Consider the following 16,106-nt stretch of genomic DNA (forward strand, 5'->3'; position numbering starts at 1 on the left):
GTTACAAGGGTTGGCTGAGGCGCCCTTTGAGCCTTTGGAAGATGTGTCAGATAAAATGCTTACATTGAAGACTGTGTTTTTACTGGCCATCTCATCCTTGAAAAGGATAGGTGACCTTCAAGCTCTTTCGGTTTCACCATCATGTTTAGAGTTTGCACCAGGCATGGTTAAGGCCTTTCTACATACAAGGCCTGGTTACATTCCTAAGGTCCCCACTAGGGTCCCAGGTCCTATCGTTTTGGAGGCTTTTTATCCCCCTCCGTTCACTAATCCGGATCAGGAAAAACTTAATCTGCTGTGTCCTGTGAGGGCACTGGACGCTTATGTTCACAGAGCTGCCCTGTGGAGAAAATCAGACCAACTATTTGTATGTTATGGGTCCCCGAGTCGAGGGGGCCCAGCGTCTAAGCAGAGGATGAGTAAATGGGTGGTTGAGGCCATCTCATTGACGTATAAAGCCCTGGGGCGTCCGTGCCCCTTGGATGTTAGGGCACACTCAACAAGAGGTATGGCTGCTTCAAGAGCTCACATGTCAGGGGTTTCCTTGGCGGATATTTGTGGCGCTGCTGGATGGTCATCCCAGCACACCTTCATCAGATTTTATAATCTTAATGTGAGTAGTACTCCGGGTGCTTTGGTGTTACAAGATAGCAGCCAGGCACTCGGAGGCACGGCGTAGTGGGGACAGCGTTCCCATCACGTCACTGACGTAGCGTCGATAGTTCCCACGAAAGGGAACGTCTTGGGTTACGAGTGTAACCCTTGTTCCCTGAGTAAGGGAACGAGACGCTACGTCACGTTGCCGTACCTCCAGCATGTCTGGAGCGCTTACTTCAGACATATCACAGAAGCTAGCATTCTTTGTTTCTGGGCATGCTTTATAGGTTCCGGTCCGCGACGTCACTGACGTAGCGTCTCGTTCCCTTACTTAGGGAACAAGGGTTACACTCGTAACCCAAGACGATTTGTGCCATGTTTTAGACAAACACTTTTAACTTATAATAAATGTATTTCAAAAATGCTCAAAATTGTGGCATGTGGCTTATTTGAATCAACAAGATGCTACTTGGCATACTGGAGGGGATCTGGGTATAATTCAAGATTCAAGAGAGTCATTTCTCCTGAACTGTAGTAGACCATTGATTCCTCACTCTGAGCAGAAGCAGGTTTTTGTACAGTGATCTTGTGTTTCCTGTGACTGTGGGCTCCAGAGCACAGTAATACAGAGCAGAGTCTGATACTGCAGCAGAGGAGATGATCAGATCCACATGGTTTTCTGTTTCTTTTCTGATCTCAGTAGTGAATCTGGAATCTACATAAGACTCCTGAGCTTTAGCACCGTCTGAGATGAGCACAAGGAATTGAGGAGCTGATCCGGGATATTGACGGTACCAGTGAAGAGTATATGCAGATGAATAACTGCAGGATAATGTAACACTTGAACCCTCGACAGTGAACTCCTCTGTTTTGGTTGGTTTAATTTCATTTCCATATGTTGCATCTGCAAAAGTAGATCAGATCTTTACTGAACTGATTTAAATTAAATCATTTTAGATGTATCAGCATAACATACAGTGTACTGTACAATGTAAAGAAATAGACTTTTTACACTTTTAATTTTGAGCAGAAATGAGCAATTCTGGCTGCTCAGAATACATACATGCAATACTCAAAATATTTTAATACTTACATGTAAGTGCAGAAAGCAGAATAAAAGAATGGAGCATCATTGTGTTTGTTCCTTATGTTCTGTTGAACAGACTTCTCTTACAGACACTTATCAAGATCACATCAGATGTCAAAGCTTTAAACCCTCCCTCCTCCAGAGATCTAAATGAAAGAGCAGATCAGATCTGTTTCATAGTCCACAGTGTCATCACTATTCATATGCTGTAGCTCATAGCACCCTCTTGTGGTTACTTACTAACTTGTACAAGAAAAATGTTCAGAACTCAAACAGAATGTGATCTGGATTAATTCCTCAAACTTTGGTTGTTACAGTACTGTAGATCTCATAAACCTGTAATTATCGGCAGAGAGGCTTTGTTTAGACGTGAATACAGCATGAATAGAGATACAGTTTATGGTACTAGACACTTTACGGTCCTGTACAGTCGCCACAGCTCAGATACAAAAAAGCAAGTTAAATTGTATTTAAAACAACAATTCGTCAGAACATCATAAGAGCACAGTGTGTATGTATTGCATTAATAGCATTAAGTTCATTTTAAAACAAAATTCATAATCTATCATGCCACTGCTGATAGTTTTCACCCTCATATAGAGTAAAATCATAAGCTACCTTTAATTCAGATGGATTTATGGAAGGAAATTATTTGTACACCTTCAGCTGTGTCAGGTTTTTGTACAGAGTTACAGTGTTTCCTGTGACTGTGGGCGTCAGAGCACAGTAATACAGAGCAGAGTCTGATACTGCAGCAGAGGAGATCTCCAGATCCACATGGTTTTGCTTTTCTTTGTTGTGTTTAGCAGTGAATCTCTTATTTACATCAGACTCCCTGTCTTCTTTTGTACCATATACAATAAATACAAGGAATTCAGGAGCTGATCTTGGATACTGACGGTACCAGAATAAAGTCTGTGCAGATGAATAACTGCAGGATAATGTGACATTTAAACCCTCAACTGCAAACTCTTCAGGTTTGGTTGGTTTAATTTCATCTCCACACGTAGCACCTGCAAAAGTAAAACAGCTTTTAATCCTTTATGAATTTTTTTATTTAGAATGAATCAAGAAAGGTGTGATTTTTCGAATACTGCCTTAATTAAAATTCCTCACATTATGATTGTTTAGAATATTTAGATAAAATGAAATACTTACATGTAAAGACAAAGAGCAGAATAACAGAGAGGAGCACCATTGTGTGTGTTCACTAATGCAGCTGAACTGAGCTCTGTAACAGACTCTGAAGAGCTCCACAGGATCACAGTAGAGCCACACCTCTACCAGTAGAAATATAACTCAGACTTTGAATGTCCTGAAAGGGGAAATAATTTTGATTATAATGAAGATGTGTTTCTTTAAATAAAATGGCCATGACAGCATATATTAGAGACTCTGTTGAAGGTTTTGAAATGTAGTTTTTGTGGGGTCTGTTGTGATGAATAAATGGAAAACAACACAAAATTCCTCATGTAGATTATGATACTGATCATGAACAATTGTAGAAAAACAAGGGTTTCTAAACCCCTGTGTCAGTGTGTCATCATTCCTGAGCTGCTCAGTTTGGTGTGGAAAAATTGAAGATCCACTCAAATATGGTGCATATCCAGACCCCTCCATCAGCCTCCAGTGGAAACGCATGAGCACCACACTCTTATCTGCCTAAGACAGACATAAACATTACGGAGTTAAATACAGCTAAAACTAAAATAATTGTATTCACGAGTTTACACGTACATGAACTCAAAATAAAGTAATTTGTATAGTAATTATGTGTATTTGGTGTGCTGTTCGGGGAAGAGCTCCGAGCTCTGAATTTGGCCCGAACCCAGAGTACTCCCCCTCCTTAACTGGGATAGAAACCAGGCAAGAGTGAGGTGATGGGGTGGTGGAGGGATGCTGTGAAAGTTGTCACAGATATAGACCTTATTTTCCAGAGAAACATGCGCGCCGCCATCTTTAGAATATTGTCTTTGAACTTCCGTTTTTGCGGTAGCCCTGTATATTTCTATGACATCGCTGTTGAAGAATAATTAGCTGGTGAAGTGGATTTACGTGTTGTAGAGTTAACAAAAGTTATCATGAGCTTTGTAATGTTTAAAGCGGGTGTCTTAACAAATGTCAGTAGAACGGGAAGATTTTAAAATGAGCAGTTCATTCATAAATACATAAGATCGCTGTGGAAATACAAGCCGGAAGTCAAAAGACAACGAGCGCAGCGCTGAAAAGGGGCGGGGCTACATAAGGTCTATAGGTGAGAGACGGCTTTATATACCGGCTTCCTCTTGCACTGATTGGTTGAATTACCCGAACGTGCACCTCCTGAATTTAGTTAAATAAAACTTAATTTAACTCAACACTCTCTTTTAAGAAGAATATTTTAGCATAACTTTCACTGGTTATCGCTTTCTCAAATCTATTTATCAATTTATGCATTTATTGATGCATTTCTTTATTACTTCATGCAATGTTGAGTAACTACTGCCCTCTTTTGGTTAACTGCAAGTATTACATAACTGAAACAGCGCCATCAAAGAATGACTGGCTTTATAATGTTGCTTTGTTTTATGTTTTATCATTTTTGCATTAGATTATGTAATTATTTGTATACTAGGTTTTTTCTCACAATGTTTTCTCTGTGTCTGTGTGTTTCTCTCATTGTATCAGGTTTTTGTACAGTGTTCTTGTGTTTCCTGTGACTGTGGGCACCAGAGCACAGTAATACAGAGCAGAGTCTGATACTGCAGCAGAGGAGATGATCAGATACACATGACTTTGTTCCTTTTTTTCAACTTTAACAGAGAATCTTGGATCTACATCAGACGTCACAGGTTCTTTTTTACTACTGTAGATGAGTACAAGAAATTCAGGTTTTGATCTTCCATACTGACGGTACCAGTGGAGATAATCTGAAGCTCCAGAGGCAGAAAAACTACAGGATAATGTAACACTTGAACCCTCCTCAGCAAAAACATCTGTTTTGTTTGGTTTGATGACATTTCCAAATACAGCAGCAGAAATAGAAAAGAGACATTTGTACAGTTTTAGTGAGATGTTTTTAATAAAAACAAAATTTTAACAAAAATATTATGATAATTAACCAAATAACATACCTGCTGAAGCACAGAGCAGAATAACTGAATGAAGATTCATTGTTCAAGTGTTCACTCTGAGAAGAGTCAGAATGAATGGTTTCATCCACAGTCTCTTTCAGACACGATTAGATCATGTCAGATCTGTGAACTCTGAGTCCCTCCTCTCTGAGAACATCTGACAATGAATTTCAAGAAGACAAGAAAGATTCAATCACATGAACTGCTATTATATGATTGTGCCAAAAACATGTATAAGGCTGAATTGATCTGTGATCCTTATTTGAGTATGAATGATTACAAAGCTATTTTAAATATTTATTGCATTTCAGGGGGTGTGACCTTCTTCATCACATTTTTAACGTTATTTTGGACTCGGTTCACAACAGCGTACCATCATTTGAAACTATTTATCTGTCCATCAGTGTTAAGAATAATAAATAATATGCTGTACAGTTGTTCATGTTCAAGATCAGTTTTGTCACAGTGGGCCTCAGAGCACAGTAATACAGAGCAGAGTCAGACACACGCAGATCCTGGATCGTCAGAGGAACTGAATTTGATGAAAGTTCAGAGTGAAATCTCTCCTGGAACTCAGTGCCATTTTCTCCAGTTCCAAACTTGTCCCTCCTCAGGAGGAAAGTCATTCGCTCTCTGGATGTACCAGAAGAGGTTTGGCTGTGTTGAAGCTGTCATATATGAACAATCAAATGTCAATGATCTTCCTTCAGCTTCAGTCACATGTTTGTCTGGCTGATCAACTTTCTCTTCTGATCTGCACTCTGTAAAGATTTAAGATGTAGATTTGATTTTTGACTCTTAAAATCCATATCAACAAACAATATATACAAATATTCAAAAATGATTTAAAATCTTAAAAATGAGAAGAAATGCATACCAAGACTGAAGAGTGCAAAGAAAAATATATTCCTGATCCACCTCATGATCTGTTTTAAATTCACACTGATGTCGAAATAAATCTGTCAAAGAGAGTTTTTGTAAGACTTGTTTCATGTTTTGTATCACTGGGCTGATTTTGAAAAGGCTGCCATTTGAAAAGTCCAAAGATGATGACAGGCGACAGACAATGTAAGATGTCAATCATCACACCGGCAGCCATATAACTCTTTACCTTTATTTCAGCTAGATGGGCAAATTAACTCATGCTGTAATATTGAGTAACTACTGCCCTCTTATGGTTAACTGCAAGTATTGCACAACTGAAACAGCGCCATCTCATTGTGTAACAAATTAAAAAAAAATATGACTAATTTTTAGAAAATTGCTTTGTTTTATGTTTTATCATTTTTGCATTAGATTATGAAATTATTTGTATACTAGTTTCTTTCTCAAGAAATGTTCTCTCATCTCTCTCTCATCTAGCAGGTTTTTGTACAGTGTTCTTGTGTTTCCTGTGACTGTGGGCCTCAGAGCACAGTAATACAGAGCAGAGTCTGATACTGCAGCAGAGGAGATGATCAGATCCATGTGGATTTGTTCCTTTTTTGTTACTTTAACAGAGAATCTTGGATCTACTTTAGATTCTTCAGGATTTGTTGCAGTACTGAAGGTGGAAACAAGAAATTCAGGTTTTGATCTTCCATACTGACGGTACCAGAAGAGAGTTTCTGTAGTTGTAGAGGAATAACTACAGGATAATGTAGCACTTGAACCCTTCTCAGCAACTACATCTGTTTCATCTGGTTTGATGATATTTCCAAATACAGCAGCTGAAAAAAAGAGGTACATTTGTAGCTTTTTAGTGCTTTTTATTTTATTTATTTTATTTTATTTTAATATAACAAAAAATAATCAATCAAATAAATATGCATACTGGTTGAGACACAGAGCAGAATAAGTGAATGAAGATTCATTGTTCAAGTGTTCACTCTGAGAAGAGTCAGACTGAATCGTTTCATCCACAGTCTCTTTCAGACTCGATTAGATCATGTCAGATCTGGAGTTCCTCCTCTTCTGATACTTCAAGACAAAAGAGCAGCTTTATTTTGAATGAAGTTTTTTTTGGGTCTGGCTCATTATTGCTACTATTATTTCAAACAAATGTATCTGTTGATCAGTGTTAAAATACAGGTGATTTCTTAGTGGTAATAAATAATTATTGGGATTTTGTAATAATAAGTTAAAATAAACTTTGATCATATTTTGGTGTCAGAGAGTTTGTCACAAGCTTTAAAACAAAATTATGAAACACATTATTGTTTCCAGCAAAAATCATCTCACAATCTATTGTGTGTTTATGTAGCAATACAATTTACTTGTGATCAAAATGTATTGATTGCAAGTTCACATGTTTATAAAGTTCATATGACTGTAACTTTCAATATGACTTATTAACTTTCAAAAATTCATACTGTAAAGAAACAGTGACAACATAATCTGAATCACAGCCAGGCTAAACCATTTTTACAATTTGATGCATCCTTGATGAATAATTTGTTTTAAAAAAATCTTACTGACCCCAAACGTTTGAACAGTAGAGTACTGTATGTGACCTGCAAATGAAACAAATTCTAAAATTGTCTCTGTTGTATTTGATAGACTGAATGCTACATCTGAAAAAATCTATTCAAATTCAAATTCATGTTTTTCAGATATCGGTTCATTATTTCAAATTTATTCAGGCTTTTCAGAATGTAAATACAAACTTTTAAAATATGTTCTCTATTACTATATTCTGTTTGAGTTGCTGTTTTTGTCAATATTTCTTCTGAATATCTCTGTGATGATCTCACACGGCTCTCTTCATCTTTTGCCATTATTTTCTTTACATTTTAGTAATCTGTTATCTTTAATAGCAAAGTAGGAGATTATTTAAATACAAAGTTTATATTGCACTCCAGTTGAGTATGTATAAGAGAGGTCAAGTATGAATGCAACCCTTGTCATCACCTTATGAAGAATCTAAATATTAAAGTATTATATGTGTTCAAATCTTTGCTCTGCATAACATAACCACAGGATAACAATGACTTCAGTTCTGTTTGTTCAGCAGGTGTTGCCACTTTCTGTTATTTAAGTCTCTGTGGTTTTCAAAAGTGGTTTGATTTACATTTGATTACTGACTTTCAAAGCAACATTTCTGTGTGTGAGTTTTTGTAAAGCCTCTCAGGCACTTGTAACACTGGGGTACAACTCTTAGAGCACAATAATAGAGAGCTGAATCTGACAGAGCTGCTTTATCAATAGTGAGTTCAGTGGATGACTGGGATGTAGTCGACTTAAACCGTTGGTCTGGTATGTTCTCCTCACGGTTCCACAATCGAGCACCTTTGAGCAGTAAATACTGAGGTTCTGTGTTTGGATACTGTCTGAACCAGTAAAGCAAGATCTCATTGGCGATTGTACTGTATGAGCAGCTCAGAGTCACAGACTCTCCTTCTTTACTGATTATTGTGTCCTTGTCTTTTGGTCCAATGCTGTCAGGAAATACACCTGAATATAAATTTAGACAACAAAACAGTCAATTTCATAAAGTCAATATTTGTAATTTCATAGCTTGAAGTGTTTAAAACACAGCTAAATAAGAGAGTATTCACCTGATACTGTTATGACAATCAGTAGTAGATGTTTCTCCATGTTCACGCTTTTGATCAGATCTGTTCAGATTTATGTTTTGAGCTTTACTTGCTGAATTACTTGGAGAGGTGGTCTGTTGTTTATTAATTATATGGGTGTGGCTAGTGACATCAGGACCCCCCCCCCCACCACCACCACCACCACACACACACACACACACACACACACACACAATTGTGAGGACTTTCCATAGGCCACAATGCATTTTATACTGTACAAACCGTACTTCCTATCCCCCTACCCTACCCCTAACCCTAAACCTAACCATCACTGGAAACTGTGCATACCTTTATTTTCTCACAAAAACATCATTTAGTATTTTTATTAATTAATTTACACCGGTCCCCACGATGTAGGTGAATTCAGGTTTATATTACATCGTGGGGACATTTGGTCCCCACAATGTAATATAAACAAACTCTCACACACACACACACACACACTATACTGTAGCTGATGAAATGTACTACTGTAGGGGAGTTGTAACACTTAGGAATACATGGTACATTTTGTGCATTAATTAAATACATTATACAAGATATGTGCTTAAAATTCAAAAATCTGAAATGAAAAAATCTTGTGTAAATGTTACAGTATCACATTAAAAAAGAGAATCTGCTGATTCAATGAAACCAGTTCATCATTCATAAACATTGTCACAAATCAAACCAGACATGAAATTTTATTTTCTTATATGATATTGGTTTTTGGTGAAAACATAATTAAATTGATGCCCGTTTCAGTCACCTGTTTCCCCTGTATGCTGTAGGTTTGTTTCTTTTGTTTTTGAGTGAGAGAGAGACGTCCTGTGACACTGTGGGCCTCAGAGCGCAGTAGTACACAGCAGAGTCAGACACACGCAGTCTCTGGATTATCAAGGGGACGGATTTTGATGGTTTCACTTCAGAGTGAAATCTCTCCTGATACTCCGTTCCATTCACTCCTCCTCCATATGGATTCCTTTGTAACGCAAGTTTAGGAGATTCATTTGTTCTCTGTATGTACCAGAAGAGCTCTTGTGATGGTGAGCTTGTAGTATATTTGCAGTCCAATGTGATCAATTCTCCCACAAATTCAGTAACATGTTTAAGTGGCTGATCAACTGAGTCTTCTGATTGACATCCTGGTAAAACACAAGAATAATTTTGTGACAATCATCATCATCATCATAAATACAGCCAAACATTCAAATATTAACATATTTCATTCACATACCTGGTATAACTGATAGAAGTATTATTAATGTCTTCATCATCCATAATTTCATTGTTTGTTCTTCAAGATGATAGAGTGATGCCCAAAGAACAGACGAATCAATCAGCAAAAGCAGAGTAACTGAGAAAAGAGAGAGTGATTCGAAGCCATTATTACATGAGGAAGGGAGGAGCTCCACACACTGTGATCAGTATCAGTATAGACTGCATTTCTCCCTCTCCTGGTCCTTTATGGAATTACAAATAGAAGTTTCATTTATTTTTTTTATGTTTCTTCACATTACATAACACAGCACTGAGACTGATATTTTATTTTTAATAGTTATTTTACAGTTTTTAGCTGTACAAACACTGTCTGTTATGCTGCTTGATATCGCACTGTTTATATTATTATTTTAATTTATTATCATAATCATAAACACACTGGTTTGTAGAGTAAATTATTTTACCATTTTAAAGCATTTTTGTTATTCTTCCAGTGATTTATAGTGGCTAATAAATCAGAAGTTCACACACATTCACAGAAAATAACTTACTTTCAAAATAAGGTGGATAAACATCCCATACAACAAGTTCTTCTAGTGTGATGTCATATCCTCTCTTCTCCTCACTTCTCCACTACTCCAGAATTGTTCAACAGGTGTTACCACATACAGTCACAGTGGTTTAGAAATATAAATGTGGTGTGATAAACGTGATAACTGGCTTTTAAAGTTTTTGTAAAGCCTCTCAGGCACTTTGTATCACTGGGCTCCAACTCTCAGAGCACAATAATAGAGAGCTGAATCTGACAGAGTCACACTGTTAATAGTGAGTTCAGTGGATGATTGGGATGAAGTTGGCTGAAACCGCTGTTCTGTTTTATCCAGCTCTCCTCGATTTGATCGAGCACCTTGCCACAGTAAATACGTTGGTTCTGTATTAGGATGCTGTTTGTACCAGTAAAGATAGACATAATTGCTGCTAGCATCATATGAGCATCTCAGTGTCACAGACTCTCCTTCTCTAATGATCACATTAGTGTCCTTGTCATTTGGTCCAATGCTATCAGCAAACACACCTGCAATAGAATGTAGCAATTGCACATTAAACATCAACATCAAAACATCATAAAACACCATTTGATCTTTAAAGCATAAAATCAATTCACCGGAAATTGTGAGAATCAGTATCAGACAGGCCTCCATGTTAATACCTTAGTTTAAATATGTTTTAACTGGGTTTTGATCACAGCTTTAGGAGGTTTTGCTATTTATCATTTTTGAGATTCATACATATGCACAGCTATAAACTTTTGATACATTAAATCAATGATGTAGATGATGCATGGATTTATTCTGCAGTGGGAGGGGCTCTGCTGTTTATGAATAGTGTGGGTGTGGTCAGTGACATCACAGCCAATCCTCTATCCCTTTTTATTCATAATATAAATATACAGAGAAGCAGTGTATATCAATTTAATTGATGTGAATTACTGTAAATGTAATCAATACTTATCAACCTTGTTATAAGTTGACTTTTTATGCAATCTATTCTTATACCCTTAGAATAATCTACAAGACAAATTATCTTCCGATTTTTAATAAACAATCATTGTTCTTCCTTACAGTTCATGTTAAATTCATTTGAAACAGCTTCTAGTTTACGATTCCCCTTTCTTATTAAATATATTTTAGTTCACATGAGAAGTCAGATAACACAGTGTTAGTTTTGCATATCTATAGATTAAGATTTTTTTTGCCAGATTATAATTTAAATTTACAACAAAAGTAAAGGTTTCAATTTTTTAAAAAATGTCAAATTTATTAACTGTAAAACACATGTACAGCAACTTGTTCTAGTTCATGATCATATCACCCCTCTCTGCTCTGGCAGGTGTCTCCACATTCTGTTATTTACAGTCTCAGCGGTACATGTGGTATTATACACATTTGATTACTGACTTTCAAAGCAAGAATAATGTGTGTGAGTTTTTGTAAAGCTTCTCAGGCACTTTGTATCACTGGGCTCCAACTCTCAGAGCACAATAATAGAGAGCTGAATCTGACAGAGTCACACTGTTAATAATGAGTTCAGTGGATGATTGGGGTGTGGCTCCTTTATACAGTAAATATGTTGGTTCAGTATTAGGATACTGTCTGTACCAGTAAAGTCTAATATTATTGCTGCTTGAATCATAAGAGCATCTCAGTGTCACAGACTCTCCTTCTCTCCTGGTTATATTCATGTCTTCATCTTTTGGTCCAATGCTGTCAGAAAACACACCTGGAAGTAATATAAGACACTTCACAAATACAATCCTTTCAATGAAACTAAAAAGGAGACATAAAAACACACACATATAACTGATGTAAAGTGTACTCTGTACTCATACAGATATGATGCACTGCTTAACTTGTGTTTAAGAATTGATAAAAGTGTGATTTACCTGATATAATTATGAGGATAAATAAATATCTCTCCATGTTGATATTTCAGATCTGAACTGTTTTTAAAAGTATTGACAATTGTCCTATGTTGATTTGAATGATAAATTATACCATAATTAATAGTGTACATAAATCATAGGTAAATGAATGCCCTAGAGAAATGAAATGCTTTATATTAATAATGTGGGTGTGGACTGTGATAAGACACGCCCCCTTTTCTCATTGCCATCAATTCTATTTTAATATTAATTATATTTGTGAATTGAAATGATCAATGCAATGATAAAAATTAAGCTTTTGTAAATTTACATGTGTGACAAAGAATTAAGTAAAAATGAATGAATGTGTCAGAATGGGGATCAACACTGATGAAGGTTTCTGTGTGAGTGTTGAGTGTGTTTGAGTCACAGTGGGCTTCAGAGCACAGTAATACACAGCAGAGTCAGACACACGCAGATCCTGGATCATCAGAGGAACTGATTCTGATGACACTTCAGAGTCAAATCTCTTCTCAAACTCAGTGTCCTGATCTCCTCCATATTTGTTTTTCCTCAGCATGTATTTAGGAATGTCGTTTTCTCTCTGGATGTACCAGAAGAGGTCTGGTGTTGTTGTAGATGCAGTATATTTGCACTGTAATGTGACTGATCCTCCTTCAGGTTTAGTTACATGATTATCTGGCTGATCAACTCTATCTTCTGGTCTGCATTCTGAAAATATATGAGATTAATGTTACAAATGGCATTATTCAATTAAAAAATAACTTACATTTTACATGTAAATGTATACATACCAAGAATAAATGAAGCAAATATTAACGCTTCCAGCCATAGTTGCATTGTTTGATAGAGTGATATCTAAGTTTGATTCAGTCGGTCTGAGAGAGAAGTCTGTTATTCAGAGCATTGGTTTGTTTCTGATAGTGAGGAGGATCTCAGGATCTCACTGTCAGATGAACATGGTTAACAGTATAAATAAATATACTGTGCATATCACCCTCTCCTGGTTTCTTTTAGGTATTGCAAAAGGTTGAAATGCCATTTTCTCACCATAAACATGTCCCTACTTTGACATTATTTATATATTTTTGGTAACACATCGCATATTAATACTGATAGCTGCTTTATGTTTTAAAATGATTGGTTCCAGGGGAATATTTCCAGCACATGAGTCTGAATCTAATTCAGTCAGATAATAATATGAACATTACACTTTTCATTGTTTTGTATAAATAAATAATAAAATGAAAAGGTCAATGATAGGCCATGTAGTTAAAACAGAAGTTATTCCAGCATGCTATTGGAAGCATAAATCAATATAATCTGACACTTTCATTATTTATTTATTTATTTTTAATGTCTGTTTTTGTTTTTTCATGATCAGTTTTATTCTTCCTTAATTTAAAATAAAAATGTATAACCATTAATGCTGCATAAAACAAACAGTGTTATATATACTGTAGGTAAATGTATACTGTAGATACTGAACCACTTTTTGATGTTCAACAGGTGTTACCATATCCTCTCATTTGTGGTTTACAAAAGAGATGTTCGTGGTTTGATACTCATGTGATTGCTGTTGTTCAAAGCAGTAATAGTGTGTGTGAGTTTTTGTAAAGCTACTCAGGCATTTTGTATCACTGGGCTGCTGCTGTTACTCTTAGAGCACAATAATAGAGAGCTGAATCTGACAGAGCTGCTGCTTTAATAATGAGTTCAGTGGATGACTGGGATGTTTTCGATTGAAACCGGTTGTCTGGTATATCAGAATATATATCAGAGCTGTATGCTCGAGCACCTTTATACAGTAAATATTCTGGTTCTCTGTTTGGATACTGTCTGTACCAGTAAAGATAGACATAATTGCTGCTAGCATCATATGAGCATCTCAGTGTCACAGACTCTCCTTCTCTAATGATCATATTAGTGTCCTTGTCAGCTGGACCAATGCTATCAGCAAATGCACCTGCAATACAATTTGAGAAATCACAACAGAACATTAAATCATCAGCCAGTTTCTCTTGCCAAAAACACCAGGAGATTTTAAAAGTGTAAATTATATCCACCTGAAACTGTAATGGCAATCACTAGTAGATATCTGTCCATGTTGATTCCTCAGTTTAAACAGGTTTTGATAATGACTCAAGGTTAGCTGTGTATCTTTCTTTAAGTGATAAATGATTAAAAAAAAAAACGTTGAATAGATAAATGACTCCAGTGGGAGGGGCTCTGAGGAGGAGTCTGACTGAACCACAGTTCCTCAATACTGAACGTCTCCTCCTCCTTAAGGATTCTGGATGTACTTTTAATACTTTTCAATGTTCTGATGTTTGTTTTATCAGTTTCTTCAAATATGTTGATTCAGGCACTGACCGCATTTGTTTTATTTGATGAAGTAAACTAATGCTAGAAGATCATTTGACATAGTTATTGGCTATATTATTAGAAGAAGCTTTAAAAAAAAAAAAAAGAGACTTTTACCATTAAATGATTGTACAAACCCGATTCCAAAAAAGTTGGGACACTGTACAAATTGTGAATAAAAACAGAATGCAATGATGTGGAAGTTTCAAATTTCAATATTTTATTCAGAATACAACATAGACGACATATCAAATGTTTAAACTGAGAAAATGTATCATTTTAAGGGAAAAATAAGTTGATTTTAAATTTCATGGCATCAACACATCTCAAAAAAGTTGGGACAAGGCCATGTTTACCACTGTGTGGCATCCCCTCTTCTTTTTATAACAGTCTGCAAACGTCTGGGGACTGAGGAGACAAGTTGCTCAAGTTTAGGAATAGGAATGTTGTCCCATTCTTGTCTAATACAGGCTTCTAGTTGCTCAACTGTCTTAGGTCTTCTTTGCCACATCTTCCTCTTTATGATGCGCCAAATGTTTTTCTATGGGTGAAAGATCTGGACTGCAGGCTGGCCATTTCAGTACCCAGATCCTTCTACGCAGCCATGATGTTGTAATTGATGCAGTATGTGGTCTGGCATTGTCATGTTGGAAAATGCAAGGTCTTCCCTGAAAGAGACGACGTCTGGATGGGAGCATGTGTTGTTCTAGAACTTGGATATACCTTTCAGCATTGATGGTGCCTTTCCAGATGTGTAAGCTGCCCATGCCACACGCACTCATGCAACCCCATACCATCAGAGATGCAGGCTTCTGAACTGAGTGCTGATAACAACTTGGGTTGTCCTTGTCCTCTTTAGTCCGGATGACATGGCGTCCCAGTTTTCCAAAAAGAACTTCAAATTTTGATTCGTCTGACCACAGAACAGTTTTCCACTTTGCCACAGTCCATTTTAAATGAGCCTTGGCCCAGAGAAAACGCCTGCGCTTCTGGATCATGTTTAGATATGGCTTCTTTTTTGACCTATAGAGTTTTAGCCGGCAACGGCGAATGGCACGGTGGATTGTGTTCACCGACAATGTTTTCTGGAAGTATTCCTGAGCCCATGTTGTGATTTCCATTACAGTAGCATTCCTGTATGTGATGCAGTGCCGTCTAAGGGCCCGAAGATCACGGGCATCCAGTATGGTTTTCCGGCCTTGACCCTTACGCACAGAGATTGTTCCAGATTCTCTGAATCTTTGGATGATATTATGCACTGTAGATGATGATAACTTCAAACTCTTTGCAATTTTTCTCTGAGAAACTCCTTTCTGATATTGCTCCACTATTTTTCGCCGCAGCATTGGGGGAATTGGTGATCCTCTGCCCATCTTGACTTCTGAGAGACACTGCCACTCTGAGAGGCTCTTTTTATACCCAATCATGTTGCCAATTGACCTAATAAGTTGCAAATTGGTCCTCCAGCTGTTCCTTATATGTACATTTAACTTTTCCGGCCTCTTATTGCTACCTGTCCCAACTTTTTTGGAATGTGTAGCTCTCATGAAATCCAAAATGAGCCAATATTTGGCATGACATTTCAAAATGTCTCACTTTCAACATTTGATATGTTATCTATATTCTATTGTGAATAAAATATAAGTTTATGAGATTTGTAAATTATTGCATTCCTTTTTTATTCACAATTTGTACAGTGTCCCAACTTTTTTGGAATCGGGTTTGTA

The 16,106-nt window shown here is 36.7% G+C and overlaps 6 gene segments (V, D, J or C); all 6 read right to left on the reverse strand.

Annotated features, from left to right (window-relative positions):
• Nucleotides 1-1,112: 1,112 nt before the first annotated feature.
• Nucleotides 1,113-2,390, reverse strand: LOC125261269. The segment is given in 2 exon segments: nucleotides 1,113-1,501; nucleotides 1,691-2,390. Coding segments are annotated over 2 exon segments (429 nt in total).
• A 3,697-nt stretch (nucleotides 2,391-6,087) lies between these two features.
• Nucleotides 6,088-6,791, reverse strand: LOC125261307. The segment is given in 2 exon segments: nucleotides 6,088-6,506; nucleotides 6,611-6,791. Coding segments are annotated over 2 exon segments (444 nt in total).
• A 939-nt stretch (nucleotides 6,792-7,730) lies between these two features.
• LOC125261309 lies at nucleotides 7,731-8,447 on the reverse strand. The segment is given in 2 exon segments: nucleotides 7,731-8,229; nucleotides 8,334-8,447. Coding segments are annotated over 2 exon segments (417 nt in total).
• A 664-nt stretch (nucleotides 8,448-9,111) lies between these two features.
• On the reverse strand, nucleotides 9,112-9,685 carry LOC125261308. The segment is given in 2 exon segments: nucleotides 9,112-9,496; nucleotides 9,589-9,685. Coding segments are annotated over 2 exon segments (432 nt in total).
• A 645-nt stretch (nucleotides 9,686-10,330) lies between these two features.
• LOC125261270 lies at nucleotides 10,331-10,774 on the reverse strand. The segment is given in 2 exon segments: nucleotides 10,331-10,647; nucleotides 10,738-10,774. Coding segments are annotated over 2 exon segments (354 nt in total).
• Nucleotides 10,775-12,340: 1,566 nt separating this feature from the next.
• Nucleotides 12,341-12,946, reverse strand: LOC125261271. The segment is given in 2 exon segments: nucleotides 12,341-12,726; nucleotides 12,810-12,946. Coding segments are annotated over 2 exon segments (432 nt in total).
• Between the last annotated feature and the right edge of the window lie 3,160 nt (nucleotides 12,947-16,106).

The sequence above is a fragment of the Megalobrama amblycephala genome, unplaced genomic scaffold, assembly GCF_018812025.1.
Source record: "Megalobrama amblycephala isolate DHTTF-2021 unplaced genomic scaffold, ASM1881202v1 scaffold385, whole genome shotgun sequence".
Lineage (NCBI taxonomy): Eukaryota > Metazoa > Chordata > Actinopteri > Cypriniformes > Xenocyprididae > Megalobrama > Megalobrama amblycephala.